We start from the raw sequence: 20,900 nt of genomic DNA on the forward strand, positions 1-20,900 counted from the left end.
CGATGCATGGGGAGGAGCCTAAGGCCCTGAATGGCTCAGATGCCTCCCTGAGAGGAGCCTTACACAGCTAAGCCAATCTGGGCCTTAGGCCCCCTGCATCTTGGGAAGAGGGAGAGCCTTAGGCATATGAGCTAATCAGGGCTTTAGGCCACTCCCATTTTAAAAATGTGGCATAAAGATTCCCACCAGAAGTTCTAATTTAACCGATCCCAGTTTTTCCAGTTCTTCAACATAAGTTGTATGGCAACTCCCGTCATAATAAAGAGATTTTTTTTATCAAACAAGTTTTTATTGATGCAATCACGGAAAACAGTAGCACACAGGTAAGAGTGCGCATGCGCGGCTTAGGGTTTTATTATATTAGATGAGGTCTCACCAAATACAGTGGCATCAATACCTACTGGCCATACCTCTCCCTATGCAACCTAACATACTTCCAGCTTTTGCCATCACCTTTTCAACTTGTTTGGTCACCTTAAATTCATCACGTACAATCACACCCAAGTACCACTCTTCAGTCATGCACATAAGTTCTTCACCCCATAAACTGCACTGTTCCCTTGGGTTTTTGCAGCCCAATTGCATGACCTTGCATTTCTTAGCATTAAATTTTAGCTGCCATTGAGCCTTTAGCACAGAAAATCAGACAATCTCAACAGGTAAAAGGCCAGAGGGTGGCGGATGAAGAGCAAGAGCTGTCTTTGTTTGCAGACGATATTAGCCATTGTTGAGGCATCTGAGAAGACTCTAATCACTCTTAAAGACATTATGAGTGAATACGGCCAATTATCAGGGTTTAAAGCCAATTTAAATAAGATGGAAGTGATGAATATTTCAGCATCAACAGAGAAGATTACAGAATTACAAAGATCAATATCCCTGAGATGGGTAAAGAGTCCTATTTGCTATCTGGGAATAATTTTGGGAACAGACTGGAAATTTTTGTTCCAACAAAATTATATACCATTGGCCAAAGATATACAGATAGATTTAGATAGATGGAATAAGTTACATAGCTCTTGGTTAGGACGTATGGAAGTGGTAAAGATGATGATTCTCCCTAGGTTTCTTTATTTATTCCAAGCATTACCGATAGAAATCCCAAAACAGTTTTTTCAAAAATGGAATAAAATGATATTGAGATTCATATGGGGAGGAAAAAGGCCAAGGGTTGGAAAGCAATCAATGTTTAAGTCTAGGGCGGAAGGAGAATTAGGATTACCTTCCTTGGAGAATTATTATAAAGCAGCACAGATGAGAGCAACAGTTGAATGGCATCCATCTTCTCCTAAGCTTTTGGGAAAGATGGTATAAGAAAATTGAAATATTTACCATGGTTGGGGGAAAAAGAATCAATAAATGTTCCCTAAAAATATGGAAAAGTGTTAGGAAAAAATTTTTAGGCAAAGAAAAAGGCACTCTTCACCCCTATCTTATATGCACAAGACATTATACCAGGTAGGGAGGAGGGAATTTTTAAGAAGTGGGAAGAAAAGGATTAGCATGCTTTGGTCAATTAGTTGAAGAAGGTGAGGTAAAAGCCTTTATAGAGATTCAGGATTATTTTCATTTAGAATTGAGAGATCTTTTCCCTTATCTTCAGACAAAAAATTATATATTTACACATAAGATGAAGAACAATGGAATTCTAAAGAAATCTGAATTTGAAAAAAAGGCTAGGAGAACCAGTAGCAAAAGGATGTATTTTGTTGTTATATAAAGTTATAAATGATGAAAGAACAACCAAAACTTCATATATGAAAGCATGGGAAAAAGATTTGGGGAAGGAATGGTCCACAGACGAGTGGGGGTAATTACATTACATCTTTTTCAGACAGCAAGGGCTGCTGCCTTGGTGGAAAATGCTATTAAACTTCTAGTACAATGGTATATTACCCCAGTTTTAATTAGCAAATATACCAACCAGAGTGATGCTAGCTGTTGGAAATGACGTGGTGAAAGGGGTACATTTTATCAAATGTGGTGGGAATGTCAAAAGGTCCAGAAATTTTGGGAGCAAGTTTTTGAGTATGTAAGCAGACTAATTCAGATCCAACTTAAGCTTAATCCTGAAAGGGCACTATTGGGAGTAAAAATAGAAGGTTTAACATTTTCTCGATCTAAACTTTTGGACTTTGCATTCATAGCCGCTAGACTGACATTAGCTCAGCAATGGCGAATGTTAAATGTACCTACTCTGAGAGATGTACGGGAACGCTTAGGAATAGTCTGTGAAAAATATAGACTTTCGGCCATTCTAACTAACCAATGGGCAAAATTTAATGGGGAGCTATATTGAATTGGAAAAAGAAACTTTCAAAGGAACTATCTGATTATTTTGGATTTGGAACCAGGTCTCTTGTGAGGGAGGGAGAGGGGGGGGTAAGATAGGGAACAGGAATGTTCAAACTCTAGCACTGATAAGATGTTTTATTTTTATTAGTTTAACAAATGTTATGAGGCATATTCAACTTTAATTGTGTTTTGTACCGAGTTTATTGTATTAAAAACATTAAATAAATAACTTAAAAAATATATAAATTTTAGCTGCCAAATTTCAAACCATTCTTCAAGCTTCGCCAGGTCTTTCTTCATGTTATTCATACCATCCTGGTATCTGCAGATTTAGCTTGACAAATATATTACAAATACATTAAGAATTCAGCTTTTATTGATTTACATTTTATATACACACACTTGTTTATACATTTGATTCATATATCATGTGAACAAAATATAATTTGAAATATCTTTGATTCTTAAAATAACACACATTAAGGCACATACATAGTCTCATTAATTTTATGATGTATTTTAGTTTAATGTATTCACTGTTATTTCTCATGCTTTTTCAGTATTTAATGTTTTTTTTGTCAGTTTCAATGTCTGCATTTAATAGCATTGAAATTTGCCACTATTACTTACTTTTTAGATGTCAATTGTACCCTGAGGCAAGCTTGTTTAGCCAAAACACAGACCATGTCTAGTCTGCAACATAAATTGGTTTCAACACTTTGATCCAACACAAAATGCAGACTACTTTTATGTGTTTTAATAAGTTTTAGTATATTATCTCTGGTTGATGTATGCAATTCCTTCCTCACTTTTTTTTCTCCCTGTTATTAGTGCTTGAACATGGGCCTGTGCTCAAGGTCACACACCATATTTCATTTCTGAAGTCAGGGTCCAGCCAGAGATAGGATGGTGGTAGCAGTAGAGGGATCAGGCACAGCAGGTCCTAGGAAAGGGAAGGAGAAGGAAATGCTGGACATAGAAGAGTCCGTGAAAGAGGAAAGGAAGTAGATGCTCTCTGCCCCGGTGTAGGGAGGAGGAGGGAATCTGATCTGCGGGATAGAGTCCTGATGAACAGATGAGGCAAGAGGGGTTCATTGCCTAGTGCATCCAATACCTTCGTGCTGGCCCTGATCATGTCCAGCAGACCCTGGTCTTGAGTTGAGGATTATTCTTGTCCCAAAGCAGAAGAATGAGACAGACTTATAAAAACACAATACAAAAAGGCAAAACTGCAAAAGACAAACTTTAATATACATTTTCTTTAAAATGTAAGGAATTAAAAAACAAAACAAACAAAAAAAAAACACCGAACAAACACACTAAAAGGTTGACACGGCCAGTTTCAACACTACATCTTGTATATCAGGGTTAGACAGTATATAAATGTTAAAAATAAAGGACTCCTTTTTTAATCAAGGCGCGCTACGGGGGTTAGCATGGACATTTCATCACGCGCTAACCCCTGCGGCAAGCCAAAAAACTAACGCCTCATCAATGGAGGCATTAGCGACTAGTGCAGCAGGCGGTTTAACACACGGTATTCCGCGTGTTAAACCCCTACCGTGCCTTGATAAAAGGACCCCAAAGTACATTAATCATAAATCAGTAAACAGAATAAAAGCTATTATTATACAAGTCATAAATTTATGCGCCATGGAAAATAATGTTTATGGATGCCAAGGAAAATAGTTATTTTAATAATATAATCTCACAAATGAGTGGATTAAATTCACAAGCCTTATGAATCAACAACTATCCTTTTTGGATGCAGCAATTTACAAGGAAGGAAATAAATTGTACACCTCTTTATCGAAAGCCATCGGATTGTAATTCCATACTTCATTACCATAGTTTTCATCCAAGGGCATTAAGGAACAGCATCCCAGTAGGTCATTTTCTACGACTCAGGAGAATTTGTTTGGAAGAACATGATTTTGATTTTCAAGCACAATTAATGTATGATAAATTCTTACAACAGAGTTATCCCAGACAATCTATTAGGAAAGCCTGGACTAGGGCTAAATGCTGTCAGCGGGATTGGCTCATCCACTCTACATCCTCTAGGGCAGAGGTATCAAACTCAATCACATAAGGGGCCAAAATCTAAAACATAGGCTAAGTCAAGGGCTGAATTTTTTATTAAGATACTTAGAAGTCCTTTTATTAGGAGTGTGTGGCGCAGTGGTTGGATCTACAGCCTCAGCACCCTGGGGTTGTGGGTTCAAACCCCGCGCTACTCCTTGTGACCCTGGGCAAGTCACTCAGTCCTCCATAGCCCCAGGTACATTAGCTAGATTGTGAGCCCACCGGGACAGAGAGGGAAAATGCTTGAGTACCTGATTGTAAAACCGCTTAGATAACCTTGATAGGCGGTATATAAAATCCTAATAAACTTGAAACTTGATTAAGGTACGCGAACTGATTTAGCGCACGTTAAATGCGCACCTTAATAAAAGGAACCCTTAGTCTTAGAAGTATAGGGTTACAACCTCTCCAACCCACTGTTTCTGTGATGTAGACTAAATAAGACTTTTCCTCTCTCTTTTAGGTCCTAATTCATGCTTGCTGTCCTTAATACCAGCTCTGGTAGGATACACTTTTCAAATCTGACAATCACAAAAACAGCAAATAAAATTATTTTTTCTACATTTTGTTGTCTGTCTGTTAACTTGCTCAACAGGGTCTCCTGCCCAATTGATATTTTTTTCTTTCTCCATGCTCACCATCCATCTTTCATCTCTATACCTTCCCTTCTACTGCCATAATTCAACATTTTTCCCATTGCCTCTCTTTCTCTCCCTCTCTCCCTGCCTTGTACCCTGGGACAAACCTCTCTATTCTCCTCCATGCAGCATCTCTTCCTTCTTCCCCTCCATTATCATGGGCAGCATTTTTTTCTCCCCATGCATCTTCCCCTACCTTCCACCCTGTTTCCAACATTTCTCTCTCTTTATCCATGCATGTCTCTATCCCCTCCACCAAATGCAAGATTTCTCCTTCACCCCTTTCTTCTTCAACCTTTCATTCCCCCTCCATTGACATAAGGAACCCTTGGTTTCCCCCTCCCCCAATCATGAACACCCTAAAACCACCCCTCCCAAGATTTGCATAAACAGTTTGCCCATGTTTTCTTCTGAATTGGGTAGTTGTCAGGATTTAGGACCCATCTTTCTCTTACCTTTTGTTCCACTCCTTCCTCAACCTTTTTGTTTTTATTGTAACCTCCCCTTTCTTTATCCCCCTTGTACCCATTTTTTTGCTTGTATGTTGGCTGGACTTGTGTGTTTTTGCTTATTGCCTCCCTTATGTCTTTAATTTTTTAAAATTTTCTTTTAAATCAGGGGTAGGGAACTCCGGTCCTTTGAGAGCCGTATTCCAGTCAGGTTTTCAGGATTTCCCCAATGAATATGCATTGAAAGCAGTGCATGCAAATAGATGTCATGCATATTCATTGGGGAAATCCTGAAAACCCGACTGGAATACGGTTCTCGAGGACCGGAGTTCCCTACCCCTGTTTTAAATTATTATTGTAAATTGCTTAGATAGCTGTGGTCATATTTGTGGTATATCAAATAACTTGAAACTTCTTTTGGCTGATGACGATCTTTGGCAACTCTAGCACCTTCTGTCCTAGATGACTGTAGTCCTGCCTAATGCTTGAGCCAGATTGGGATCTGCTGATGATAGCATAAACCATTACAGATTTGCGTTAACCCAAGAAACTTTAAGCTAATTCCCATCAAATGAAATGGCCCAGCTTTATACCCAATACAAAACCCCACATACAAATCCTGGCAGGAGAAATTCAGAGTTTCCCATACTGTACAGAATCCATGAATTATTGCAACATCAAGTTTTACATTTATTTATAAAAGTTGCACATGAGTTTACAGAGCATCCAAATCATTCAAAAATAAAGTTGAAACAGAAAGCAATTTAATAAACAGTGTTAAAGCCAGTTTGCCAATGCTACAAATTTAGTAATAATTTTAAAGTCATTTAGCTGGGTACTAGTCAGCATCAATGAAATGGTGTTACTCTTCCCTGCAAGCACCTCAGGTTTTATAATGACCGGGGATTAACAGCAAGCACAACCAAGACAACCAAATTTCAGTATTGCCTACTGTACTGCAGCTGCCTTGTACAGAAGAGATAAAGCTCAGCAAGCTCAGGTGGAACTCATGTCACCAATTCTGGTCATTAGTCATCCTGAATACATTTCCTACATCTCTCTGAAAGCTACATAAAACACCTCAAATAAACTAAGCTGAAGATTTCAGGAGCAACATGACAAGGTTGTTCCACAGTTTTGCTTTCCAGAGATAGTGAAACTTGTTAATTCAAGTCACATTTCCTACTGAACTAGCATGGATACAGCTGCCATCTTCCAGAGGAAGTTTCCCCTCTGGTTTCCATTAGCTATTTTCTGTGGCAGTGTTTACATCATTTCAAACATTTAGTCAAGAACAAAAAAAAACAACCCAAACACGACAGTGTCTCAAACAGAAGGACTTTTACAAGTTTTTGCACAAAAAAAAAAAAAAAAAATTTTACTGTCTTTATGGAGGTAGCCTATAGAAAAGTGTTGCCACACTTACTCAACATCTTCAAATGATACTCTCCACCTTTTATTTGAAGGGTGGAATTAACAGATACCTAACTGCAGAGTGTTCAGGTAGGAACAATATACTTAATCAGATTCAATTATCCAACACCTGTACTATGTATATCGCATGCCATAAGGTAAACCTCATCCATTTAAGAACATTGATATTGTTGTACTGTTGCAGAAAGTTCAGGGCTTTTTTGATGCATCACTTGTCAAGTAGCATCCTCATCTGTTAATATATTCAAATATTAGGCCAACATGTACAAACTAATTCACAGGGCGATTTAATAAGCTAGTATACATTTGTGAAACTTTTACGATTGCATGTGGTTAGATTGGAAGTCCTTTAGAGCAAAAAAAATTCATATAAAATCTTGGTTTAGTATGCAAAATTTTGATGTTTTAAAAGGATACATACAATTGAGTGAACTCAAGCTTGGGGCTTAGGAACATAACGTTCTCTTTCTAAAGATGATCCTCTCAGAACACCTGAATATGTTTCAGAACTGGCTTGCTGAGAGATCCGACTCTCATATGTAGCTGTATTGGCATCAGAGGTTGATTCTCCCCTATACAGAAACATGACACAATAAGTTCTATACTCAAAACACAGGTCAAGTAATCAAATTTACAATAAACATTAGTATAGGGCAGTGGGACATGGAGACTGCTATTTTGACATGCAACCCCATGAACTAGAGCAGAGTTTCTCAACATGTGGTAGACGACAACTCACAGGTCTCCCGCCCCTCCCTCCTTAATGGACACTGCTGCCGTAGGGGATCCCATGCCCTCCAGCTGCATCTCCCCTCCGCTAAAGCCAACCTGGAAGGCTTCCCTCCAATATCAGAGGTGATGTCGGAGAGAAGACTTCTGGGTCTTCGGGGGATCCCAGTTACCTCCTTTAGGGACATCCAGCTGGGCTGCTCATTCCTGCCTTCATGTGCACAGGGACGTGGGCAGTGGCTCTTGCACGCTGCATATGGCTGACCTGAATGCCTTCTCTCCAACATCAGAGGGAAGACTTGTGGGTCAACCATGTGGAGGTTCCAGTCTGAGTAATCAAAGGCATGGTCACATAAGAACATAAGAATTGCCGCTACTGGGTCAGACCAGTGGTCCATAATGCCAAGCAGTCCACTCACGCAGCCGGCCCCCTGATCAAAGACCAGCACCCTAACTGAGACTAGCCCTACCAGCGCACATTCTTGTTCAGCAGGAACTTGTCTTAACTTTGTCTTGAATCCCTGGAGGGTGTTTTCCCCTATAAACAGCCTCCAGAAGAGCATTCCAGCTTTCTACTACTCTGGGTGAAGAACTTCCTTACGTTTGTACGGAATCTATCCCCTTTCAACTTTAGAGAGTGTCCTCTCATTCTCCCTACCTTAGAGAGGGTGAACAACCTGTCCTTATCTACTAAGTCTATCCCCTTTAGTACCTTGAATGTTTCGATCATGTTCCCTCTCAATCTCCTCTGTTCAAGGAAGAAGAGGCCCAGTTTCTCTAATCTTTCGCTGTATGGCAGCTCCTCCAACCCCTTAACCATCTTAGTCGCTCTTCTCTGGACCCTTTCGAGTAGTACCGTGTCCTTCATATACAGCGACCAGTGCTGGACGCAGTACTCCAGGTGAGAGTACACCATGGCCCGGTACAGCTGCATGATAACCTTCTCTGATCTGTTCGTGATCCCATTCTTTATCATTCCTAGCATTGTTTGCCCTATTTGCTGCCGCCGCACATTGCGTAGATGGCTTCGACTTGTCGATCAGAACTCCCTAGTCCCTTTCCTGGGAGGTCTCTCCAAGTACCGCCCCGGATATCCTGTATTCATGCATGAGATTTGTGTTACCGACATGCATCACTTTACATTTATCCACGTTGAACCTCATCTGTCATGTCGATGCCCATTCCTCAAGCCCGATTATGTCACATTGCAGATCTTCAATCCCCCTGCGTCTTTACTACTCTGAATAACTTCGCAAATTTAGTCACCTCGCTCATTGTACCTATGTCCAGATAGTTTATAAAGATGTTAAAAATCACAGGTCCAAGCACCGAACCCTGCAGCACCCACTGGTGACGCTCTTTCAGTCCGAGTATTGTCCATTTACCCCCCATTCTCTGTTTCCTATGCTCCAGCCAGTTTTTAATCCATGTGAGTATTTCACCTTCGATTCCATGGCTCACAATTTTCTGAAGTAGTCATGCGGAACCTTGTCAAACGCTTTCTGAAAATCCAGATATACATGTCGACCGGATCGCCCTTGTCTGTCTACTCCCTCAAAGAAGTGCAGCAAGTTCATCAAACACAATCTGCCTTTGCTAAAACCGTGCTGACTGGTCCTCATCAGCCTGTGTCCATCAAGGTGATCAATGATGCTCTCCTTTATCAGTGACTTTACCATCTTTCCCGGTACCGAGGTCAGACTCGCAGGTCTGTAGTTTGCCGGATCTCCCCTCGAACCTTTCTTGAAAATCGGCTAACATTTGCCACCTTCCAGTCTTCCGGAATCTTTCCCGATTTGATTGACAGATTGGCTATTAGTTGAAGCAGTTCAGCTATGGTCCCTTTCATTTCCTTAATGACCCTCTGATGGATGCCATCCGGTCCCAGGGATTTATCGCTCTTAAGCCTATCAATCTACCTACACACCTCCTCTAGACTGACCGTCAATCCTGTCAGCTTTCTGTATTTGTTTCCAGCATATAGTCTGATGGGTTCCGGTATGCTGTGTACATCTTCTTCGGTAAATACAGACGCAAAAAAATGTGTACATTTGTCGGCAATTGCTTTGTCCTCTTTTAGCGCTCCTTTTATTCCATGATCATCCAATGGTCCCACCGCTTCCTTCGCGGGTCATTTCCCCTTAATATATCGAAAGAATGGCTTGAAGTTCTTCGCCTCCTTAGCTATTTTTTCCTCGTAGTCTCTTTTGGCCCCTTTTATCACCTTATGGCCCTTCCTTTACCTCTACAGTGAGCCACACCGGTTCTTTTTCCTCTTGGATCCTTGTTGATACGTGGCATATATAGATTTTGCGCCTCGGTGACTTGTGTCCTTAAAAATGGTCCAAGCTTGCTCTAGTGTTTTTACAGTGCTTATCCTCTGCTTAATCTTTCTTCCCTACCACGAGTCTCATCCCTTCGTAATTCCCTTTTCGGAAGTTCAGTGCCGTGGCTGTCATTTTGGACCGATGTTTCTCCCCTGCTCCAGATCCCAGCATCCCTTCTACATCTTGTGCTGGTCCTCGCAGGCCATTTAGAATTAATTCCAGAATTGCATTTCCTCTACTATTTTCCTTGACAAGTTGTTCCAGGAAGCAATTGCCTACAGCATCCAAGAACTTGGTCTTTCTAATACAGCCGGAGGTGCCAAGGTTCCAGTCTATTCACGGATAGTTGAAGTACCCATGATAAACGTGTTGCCTCCCTTGCAGTTGCATTTAATCTTGTCTTGTCATTTCTCCGTCAATTTCTTCGGACTGTCCTGGGGGTCAGTAGTACATGCCGATCTTAGTTTCCAGGCCATTTGTTCCTGGAATTTTGACCTATAGAGACTCTTAACTTATCCACCAGTTGTGGCGTGTTCTCTCCAGTAGATTCAATTTCCTATGACGTATATGGCAACACCCCCACCTTTTTGAGCCACTGTCTCTGCGGTATAGTTTGTATCCAGGTAGCACAGTGTCCCAGATGTTTTCCTCAGTCCACCGTGATGCCTATGATGTCAATGTTATCTTTTTGTGCCATGGCTTCTAATTCACCTATGTCTAAGGCTCCTTGCGTTTGTGTACGTACATTGAGTTTGCGGCCTGTTCATTTCTTGCATTTCCTTCCCTCTTGTGTCCTTTTTGATCTGTCTTGCCTGTAATCCGGTGAGTCTTTCCCTCTATCTTCTTGCACGGTATCCTCCTGGTATACTGTTTCCCGAACCATCGACTCTCTCTCGGTCGACTGTCGGCTTTCCCCTTCTTCCTAGTTTAAAAACTTGTCTACTTCTCTCTTGATGTTGCTTGCAAGTAGCCTTGACTCTGTTGAGGTGGAGTCCATCCTTCCTGTAGAGCTTGCTCTTCCCCCAGAATGTCATCCAGTTGCGAACAAAGTGGTATCCTTCTTCCTCACACCAGTGCCGCATCCACGTGTTGACTGCTTGCAGCTCTATCTGCCTCTTCTCATCTGCCCTGGGTACCAGCAGGATCTCAGAGAATGCTATCCTCTGCGTTCTGGTCTTCAGCTTCCTTCCTAGCATCCGGAACTGGTCCTTCAGTACTTCCCTGTTGTAGTTCCTATTGCTCACGTTGTTCGTCCCCACATGATCACCACCGCCATATCTTCTCCTTCCACACTGTTGAGGATCCTGTTAATACGGCTCACTATGTCTTCTACCTTGGCTCCTGGTAGGCAGGTCACCAGCCAATCAAGTCTTCCTCCTGCTATGTGGCTGTCAACTGTCTGATGATGGAGTCCCCCACGACGATTGCTGTCCTCTCTATCTTCTCCCGATTCTTCAGCCGCAGGTCCGTGTCCCTGGTGTAGGTCCATCTTTCCTGCCGCAGGTCCGTGTCACATCAGGATTATCTGAATTGTCAGCTCATCCTTCGGTTGTGCATGGCTCCTCTGCTGGGGCCTTGAGTCCTGAGGAAGAGGGGGGGGGGGGACAGATGACTCCCAATGCCAGTGATGCCATTTAAGGCGTAACTGGCAAATTTTTCTTTGATAAAATAAGCCTGAAAGAGGAGTTGTGGGCTTTAGGCACGGAATCGCAGCTGCGTTTTGCTAGGGATCAACTTGCGCTCCCTCCCACAGGCCCATTTTCATCTTTATTGGACTGCCTGCAGATGGCCTAAGTGGTAGAACTTCAAGAGGCAAAGGGGGGGGGTCTAAAGCCAATGCCACTCCCCTCCCCCACATGCTATGCTGCATGGCATGTGGAACACGGATCCTTGCCTATCAGCCATCTGCCATAAATGGGGCATGACGCTGAAGTATCTTGCCCTGTGTAGCCCATTTGATGTGTTCTCTTGCAAAAACAGCTTGTAAAAGGCAAAATATCTTTAAAATCAAATCTGGAAAATCCAAGATGGCCACTGAAGGAGCTATTTTACTAACAAAACAGCCTGGGAAAACCATACAACCACCCGTTTGGGGTGAGGGGACCTAGGGCTTTATTTCCAAAACCCTTAAAAATTAAAAGCAGAGACCACCCACTCCAAATCATCTCACAGGCTGTCAGCCTGATACAGCTCTCGGCACATAGCATGGGACAGTGAGAAAGAAAAAGCTGAAAACAGCTTATAGGGATATTCTCTGCCTCAACAAGCCTTGGAACCTGGACTGCCTATCTTCTGACTACCTCTCAGGCCCGCTTCGGCCAGAGACCTGACCACACCCAGAAACACCATGCACGCAAATGGGTGGAGGAAAGCAGTTAGCCCCAATCCTGGATACACCTCCATGGAGCCACGCAGCCTGTGCTGAAATGAAGGGGTGAGCAACGCTTCCAAGGGAATGGTCCCCGAGCCCTGATCTGTGAATGCAGGCTGTCTAGGTGGGTGCAACCCCATGGAAAGACTTTCCCAGTAAAGTCTGATCTCCCACAGCCAGAGCTGTCCCGTGGGGGAACCTCTGCAGCACGAGAACACAAAGCTGTGAAAATACTGAAGTTAGAGAAAAAATAAACACAAGCAGAAAAGACAAGCTTCTACTGTCTCACTTGTAGAAAGTGAACTGGAAGAGGACAGTCCTGAGGTAAGAAGGGAGGTTCAAAAATATGTAAATAAAGCTTCCTACAAGAGATGTCACCAGATGGGATAAATAACCCACTCATCCAGGAATAGAGTGGGATTGTACAAGATCATCTGTTGGCCATTTGAGTGCCAATTTGTCTAAATGTAATTCTGCCAAGTTAAAATTGCTCATAAATTTAAATAGCTAGCAATAAAACTGGTCAAACCTTCAACACACATTCAGAACCCCCTCTCCCCCCAAAAAAAGAAGTTTTGCTATTTAAAAGGAATGTGGGAATTCTGAAAAAAATGTTGCTGTTTTAGGCCAATTGACTAGTATAATTAAGGATTAGCGTGAATATCTAAATGGATGCTCAGCTAAAACAAAAAAAAACGCAACAAAAAACCCAGTCTTACTTTTGGAAGGAAATAGAAAACATTGGATAAGTCTGAACCCATGCACAACCCGTGGTTCCAACCTAATCTACTCATTAAGCCACACAAAAAGAAGGGATTAAGTTAAATTGGTCAGGATCCTAGGTCTGCTGCCTCCTCCTTCCCATTAGGGCTTATTTTTTGCCCTTATAGCAACATTTTTGGTTTGGTACCCTGCTCATGGGATCAGGTTTACATTACCATTAAAGTAATCAATATTGAGCTCAAAGAAAGGAAAGAATCACCCAGAAAGTTCCCCAACCATGGTTATGCTTTTAAAAAGGCAGCACACACATCCCCTATGTATAAGTCTGTAATGTTTGTGTGGTGTTGTAGTTAGTAACTGTGACCCTGTTTTAAATTGTAAATTGCTTTGAATTTATGATATTGCGATACATCAAAAATTTTAATAAACTTGGAATTAGTGGTATGGAAACATTTAGAATTTTATGGAAGCAGAACTGTACAATAAGATTCAATTCAGCAGAGTTTGGGAATGTTGGGTCCAAGGCATTTTGATTGTATTTATGTGAATCTACATAATGGGTGCAGTTCTTTCACTAAATTGTTTGGGTGCCATCTATTTTCTTCTAAGTAGAATTTTAGCATAACTGCAGATTGAGGATCACAATGCAAAATGTGTATGCAAAACAGGGATGGATCAGAATGGACCTTAGTAGTGGAGGCATATATTTCAGTTTTGAATTCTAATTTTAGTGTTTCAGGGTCTCAAAATTAGTTATCTAAGCCAGTGTTTTTCAACCTTTTTTGGGCAAAGGCACACTTGTTTCATGAAAAAAATCACGAGGCACACCACCATTAGAAAATGTTAAAAAATTTAACTCTCTGCCTATATTGACTATATATAAAGTAATTCTCTTGAATAGGAATCAAATAAACACAAAGAAAGTATTTTATAATTACTTTATTACGAAATAAAAATTATAAAAATTATAAAATACTTTATTCAGTGCGAAACCTGGGCCTGTTTGGCTGAACACAAAGCTGATATTCTGGCTGGAATCGAAGAAAGACACACACGTAGCTCTTCGTCAACAGCTCTGTCTCTCTCTGTATTTGGTTTTTATAGCATACAAAAATAGACAAATATACCCTCCATCCTTTTTATTAAACCACAATAGCAGTTTTTAGCGCAGGGAGCTGCGCTGAATGCCCAGCGCTGCTCTTGACGCTCATAGGCTCCCTGCGCTAAAAACCACTATTGCGGTTTAGTAAAAGGTGACCATATTGTAAAATATAGACAGCAGATATAAATTCAGAACTGTGCATAGTAAGTGAAGGGAAGTTTTCATCTCTGGGAATTTACCCAGTTAACTATTAAGTTATTTGGGCAAATTCCTTTGAAAACTGTGGTAATACTTCCTCCACTTTGCTAAATTTAAAATAAAATCATTTTTCCTACCTTGTCTGGTGATTTCTGGTTGCACTTTCTTCTTCTGACTGTGCATCCAATCTTTCTTCCCTTCTATCAGCCTGTATGCTTTCTCTCCTCCACACCTCATTCCCTCCCCCAACTTTTTCTTCCTCTCTCCCTGACCTTTCTTTCTTTTTTTTTCTTCTTTCCTTCTGTTTCCCTGCCTGCCCCCTTTCTTTCTTTCTCCCTGCCGTTCCCCAAGCCACTGCCACTGCCGCTGCCATCGGGGAACAGGACCCACCAATGGATAACAGGCCCCAAAGCCGACGCCGACGCATGCTCTCCCTGACGTCAATTCTGCAATTGGAGAGGAAGTTCCGCCCAGCCAGGCAGCGATTGGCTGGCCCGAACTTCCTCTCCGACTACAGAATTGACGTCGGGGAGAAGAAGACTTATCTGCTCGATAGATTAGATCGCCAAGACAAAGTGAGTCCTGGGTGATCGACTCACTTTGCCTTGGCGAGCTACTGGAGCCCCTGCCTCGGGCCCCCTGTCAGCTCCGGGCCCGGCGGCCCTGCGGCACACCAGGCAACATCTCGCGGCACACTAGTGTGCCGCGGAACAGCGGTTGAAAAACACTGATCTAAGCCATAAAGAACAAAGAGGCCGATAACGTATGCAATTCAGTTTTCATATTATGATAAAGTTCTGAAACAACTCAGATGTTTAATTCCTATAGGTCTATAGGTCTCCATTTACAACATGTGTTGCTGTTGAGGTGGGAAGACCACTGGTAGAAAAAAATAAATAAATAAAAGTCCACCAGACAAGAGGTTGCACCGATTGCATATTTGTTATGGATATGTTTGTTAGGCTTCCGCAGCTGGCGTCATGACTGTTGCTGTTCTCCGGATCTCTAGTTTCCCATGGCAAGACCAAAGCAAAAGCAGACAGATGGGAGTATTCCATAACTTGAAACTGTAACCATATCCTATATACATAATTTGTACATTTAGCATTGTGCTATGAATTATGAATTAGTGATGGAAAGCCAGTTCTTACCTTTCCTATTTTGAAAAAAATCATCTAACCAAAACTGCAGATTATAAATAGTAAAAAATAACTTACATCATAGATGTTAGTACTGCAGCAGCAAAAGCAACCAACAGGAAAAATACAAGAACACTTAGAATGGATGCGATAACTATCATCCCTCCGCTTCTCCGGCCTGGCCAGGTATCAATCCTTGACATATCCTTCACTATAAAAGAAAAATGTTGTCCATTTATTGCATCATTCATCTAAAATGCTAAAATGTAAAAGGTGCAATTTTAATGAAAAAACAAAGGTAGGATACAGATTTATTTCAAAATTAGGATGCAATCAGAACTTAGTGCTTGGCTAATTTTTAAGTGATGGCTGTTTTGGGTCCAAAAGGAATGAAGGAGAGCTGACAAATGTGTTCCTACCTTGAGTCATGACATCAATAACACTTCGACATTCATTCCTACCAGAACACCTGGCCTTGATCACACATGCAAAGCACAGATAAACCCTATGGAAATACAGGACCACAAAATTCTAATATACAAAATCAAAACCCTAAGATACCAGACAATATTAGTGAAATAGAAACAAACGCACTTCTTCCTTAACAGTGCAAAAATAGACAGCAGATGTAAATTCTCAAAAAACCTAAATATATTTCAATCACGACATTGAAAATAAAATCCTTTTTCCTACCTTTTGTCTTTGGCCCCAAAATCTCAGTTTATATTTGAGTATATACGGTACATCTGTTGAATTTATTTTTTACTGTACAGGACAATGCATTTCTCTCTTTTTTTCTCTCTGCTGAGAGTTCCCATGGTCTCACGAGACTACAGTGGGACTCACAGCAGCCATTTCTGTTTGCAGCTCTACATGGGGCAGGTGCATAGAAAGATCACTCCTGCCCCACTTCACTGCTAAACCACCAGGCTTTAAAAGTAAAGTATGGAGAGGTCTAGGGGGTGGGAGTCAGCTCTAAGTAAGGTGAGGAGAGGCCCTGGAGGAAGGTGAGGGAGAGAGCGGTAGAGGGGAGGAAGGATCAGAGTTGGCCCAAAAGTTATTTGCAAATTTCTTATTCACCAACTTGCTTTGCACTTAAAGTCCATGAATATGGAGAGAAGAGTAATTACTTCTGAAGGTTACAGGTATGTGTGAGGATAAAGAAGGATTGCTTGCAGGGATAGAATGGATTTAAGTGGGTAGGAGTTACAATGCTTTAGAAATGATAAATGGTAGTAAGAGTTAAAATTCCAGTGGTAATCTGACAATTTGTGCCGCGATATGAAAGAGAGGATGAAAATCACCGACCTAGAATAAAACACACACCATACTATCCTAAAGGAAAAATTTTTTTTATTTTTTTATTTATTTATTTATTTAGATTTATATCCCGTTCTCCCAGTAGCTCAGAACGGTCTACAAGTAAACATACACAGTAGAAGTAGTTAGGCAAATAAATGTGCAATAGGTTTAGATGCTTGGACATACAAGATTGAGCAGTATTTATCAGGCTACAGACAATTTTTCAGAGTATAGACAATTTATCAGAGTACAGACTAAGAGAGGACTATACTGAAATTTAGGAGAAGTTAAATAGGGGAGAGAAGAGAGAGGTGGGGTTTAAGGGGGGGTGTAGACTGAGGGAGACCTTTAGTTGAAGAGGAGGGTCTTTACCATTTTACGGAATGTCAATAAAGAGTTCTGTTGCCTGAGTTGGGGGGGGAGTTTATTCCAGAGATGTGGGATGAAGTGGCTGTAGGATCGTTTGCGGGCAGTTTCTGAGAGGAGGGACCTTCCAGGGGGAATGCATAGGCGTATTTCCGATTTTGAGCGGAGGGTGCGAGTGGGGGTGTAGATGGGAAGCTTAGATTTTATGTAGGAGGGGGTGGTGGCATAAATTCTCTTGTGGGCTACTGCTAGGGCCTTGAAAGCACAGCGCTGGCTAATTGGGAGCCAGTGTTCAGCGCAGAGTGCTGGGGAGACGGGATCATGGTAGTTGAGGTTGTGTAGGAGGCGGATAGCTGCATTTTGGACACGTTGGAGGCGTTTGAGATTATTTTTGGTTAGTCCATTGAATAGGGAGTTACAGTAGTCCATTCTGGAGAGGACATATGCGTAGAGGAGTTGGGCGAGGTCCGGTGTGGAGATGTAGGGTTTGATCTTTTTCAGTTGGCGGAGGTAGTAGAAGGAGGTGGAGATTACTTGGGATATGTGGGCAGATAGGGATAGGTGTCCGTCTAAGGTTACTCCTAGGCTGCGTACCTGATCTGTTGCCGTTAGTAGAGTGGAGTCCCATGCTAGGGTAGGACGTGTGAATTTGGTGCTTTTTTTTCTGATCCATAAGAGTTCTGTTTTAGTGGCGTTTAGTTAGTTGAAGTTTGTTGTTTGACATCCAAGTTTTCATATCAGAGAGGCAATGTTGGAGGTTAGTAATTTGGGACGATCGGTTCTCGCCTAGTGGGAGGAGCAGCTGGATGTCATCTGCATAAGAGTGGATTTTAATGCTATATTTCTGCGCTATATCAATGACGGGCCTGATGTAGAGGTTGAATAGGAGGGGGGATAGAAGGGCGCCTTGAGGAACACCATATTTTATAGGCTTGGGGCGAGATTTGTGAGTTCCTAGTAGGACAGTCTGGGTCCTTTGATGGAGGAAGGAGGTGATCCATTGGAGGGCTGTGTCCTTGATTCCGAGGTCATAGAGTCTGGATGTGAGGAGGTGGTGGTCGACTGTGTCAAAGGCAGCGCTGAGGTCAAGTAGGACTAGTAGGGCATCACTGCCTTTGTCGAGTATTGCCCAGCTATCATCAATGATGTCAAGGAGTACTGACTCTGTGCTGTGGCCTTTTCGGAAGCCGGATTGGGCAGGGGACAGAGCAGCTTGTTCTTCAATGAAGGGGTGAAGTCGGTGGAGCACAATTCGTTCAAGGAGTTTGGAGACAAATGGGAGGTTGGAGACTGGGCGATAGTTGCCGGGTTCGTTAGGATCAAGAGTGGGTTTTTTGAGAGTGGGCTTGATAATAGCTGACTTCCAGCTGAGGGGCACAGTCCCAGTGGTTAGAGAGGTGTTAATGATGGGGAGGATGGATTCTGCCATGGCGTCTTCTGTGGACAGCAGGAGGCTGGATGGGCAGGGATCGAGGATGGTGTTGGAGGGTTTGAGTTCTCTCAGGGTTTCGAGAACCTCGGCATGAGTGGCCATATGAAATTGGGAGAGAGCGGCGGAGGGTGGGGTATTTGGAATCGGTTGGGGTTGAATAGGAGTGGGTTTGGTGTTGGTGTCAAGATTATCTCGGATGGTTTGTACTTTGGACTGGAAGAAGTCCGAGAGAGTCTCGCTATCAAGTTCTGTTTGGTTGTTGTGACTTTTTCTTTGGGCGCTGGTGAAGAGTTGGTTTGTGAGGGTGAACAATTGTTTGGATCTAGAAGGGGCTAGTTGTAGGAGGCGAGAGTAGTAGGTCTTTTTTGCTTCTAGGATGGCAGCTTTGTAGGTGATGGATATGTTATTCCAGTGGGCTTTGGTTTCCGAGTTCGGGTGTTTGACCCAGATCCTTTCTGCTTTCCTCAGCGATCGTTTTATGGATCGGAGGTCACTGGTGTACCAGGGAGCAGGTGCTTTGTTGGTGATTATTTGGGTTGTTTTTGTCTGGGCGAGGCTATTATAGAGGGATTGGATGTTGGAGTGCCATGTGGAGGCTGCTTGGTCAATGGAGTGGGGATGTTGGGTGCAGGTATCATTTAGGGTGCGAATGCCCGCGGCCATGGCTGGAGGGCTGACTGAGTTAGGGAGTTGACGTAGGGTGGGAGGAGTAGGGTCTTTACGCGGAGCTAGGGTAGTTTCGAGTGGGAGTTCGAATTCAATGAGGTGGTGGTCTGACCATGGGACTGGTGTGGTGGTATAAGTTGTTTGTTGGGGCTCTGCAGTTGGGTCACTAAGGGTGAAGAGCAGGTCTAGGATGTTGCCTGCTGAGTGCGTGGGGGTGGTTATAGTCTGATGAAATCCCAGGTCGGTGAGGGAGGAGAGGAAGTTGTCAATTTGTCCTGAGGTGTTGGGGTAGTCTGGGAAATTGAAATCTCCCAGGATGGTCACGTGTTTGTGTGAGATGGATAGTTCAGTGATGAATTCGAGGAGGGTCTCTAGGGTATCTGCTGGGGAGCTAGGGGTTCTGTAGAGGAGTATGAGGGCAATTTTGTGTTTGTGGCCTATGGTGAACGCAAGTGCTTCTAGGGAGGGAATATTGATGGAGTTTATCAGTTTAGGTGTGGCGGAGGTCTTGACAATGGTAGTCACTCCACCTCCTTTCCCAGAGGTACGTGAACAGGCTAGGGCCTGGTAGCCTGGAGGACATAGTTCGCCTAGTGTTATCCCATCATTGTCTTGGAGCCAGGTTTCAGTGATCATGAGGGCGTCCCAAGTCTTGTCACAGATGAGGTCGTGTAGGAGGAAGGATTTGTTGTTAACTGATCTTGCATTGATGAGTGCCAGTTTGAGTGTATTGCTGGGGGGGGCTTGTTGAGAGGGAAGAATGGGGATGAGGTTGGCAGGGTTTCTGGTACGGCATTTTTTAGGTCGTGAAGAGAGATCACCGTATCTGCCTTGGCCTGTAATTATGGGAATGGTGAAGTATAGTGTTGTAAGGAGTGTACCAGAGCTTCTTTAGATTTGGAGATCCTTTGCAAGGAAGTATACTGAAGCAGGTATGGTTTTAGGTTGTGAAAAGCCTCTGAACTCTAACCCTGTATACATGCAATGGATCTTCAGAAGTCTGCTCCACAGACATGGAGCATTTAAATCATTCGTGGTCTGCTCCGATCGCCTCTTCCTGTAGTAAAGTCAGGCTACACCAATCAGGAGCTGCATGTCAAAAGGTACACTGAAATTTTGTCTGAGGCCGAAGATCCTCAACTACAAACACAGCATCCAGTACTTCCTCCAGCAACAGAACTGGTGCTTAAGATGGAGGAGAGGGGTCTGAGTGGACCTATCTCTTTAGTATGTGGCTCTCCAGCTTGGCAAGATGCTAAACCAGAGGGCTCCATTAGGCTCACTATATACTCTTGGGCCCTAAATAAGGTTTCAAAGTCTGGGGTACCAGTGGCAGCCTCTTACTCTGACATTACTGTGAAATTTAACCCTAAATGTGCATTTTTCTCTGTCTTAGACATGACTAATGATTTTCAGAATTTGCTCCTTGCCTCTGAATGCCAGGACACGACAGTGCAGACAAGACAAATCTAGCCTGCACTCGACTCCTGCATCGCAGTGCCCACTCCTCAGACTGCAGTGGAATCCAGGAGGCAGACATGTGGTCAAGGTCAGCTTGAATGGAACATGGATGAAGTTTGCTTTAAGTAACCTTGAGGATGCTGCTAATTTAAAATGTTTTCTTTTCCTTAGCAACAGTACTCA

General features: G+C 42.7%; 1 protein-coding gene across 4 annotated transcripts in view; it reads right to left on the bottom strand.

Annotated features, from left to right (window-relative positions):
- Nucleotides 1–2,571: 2,571 nt before the first annotated feature.
- UPK3A (uroplakin 3A) overlaps nucleotides 2,572–20,900 on the bottom strand; it is a 78,605-nt gene continuing 60,276 nt past the window's right edge. For 3 of the 4 annotated variants that reach the window (XM_033951712.1, XM_033951709.1, XM_033951711.1), the window contains exons 5-6: nucleotides 15,569–15,701; nucleotides 6,145–7,473 (exon numbers count right to left, since the gene is read on the bottom strand). In XM_033951712.1, the coding sequence (XP_033807603.1) occupies nucleotides 7,335–7,473; nucleotides 15,569–15,701 (272 nt within the window). In that variant the 3' untranslated portion in view covers nucleotides 6,145–7,334. Of the gene's footprint in view, nucleotides 3,443–6,144; nucleotides 7,474–15,568; nucleotides 15,702–20,900 lie in introns of those variants that run through there. The other variant, XM_033951710.1, reaches the window with a different exon arrangement.

This window comes from Geotrypetes seraphini, chromosome 7 (genome assembly GCF_902459505.1).
Source record: "Geotrypetes seraphini chromosome 7, aGeoSer1.1, whole genome shotgun sequence".
Lineage (NCBI taxonomy): Eukaryota > Metazoa > Chordata > Amphibia > Gymnophiona > Dermophiidae > Geotrypetes > Geotrypetes seraphini.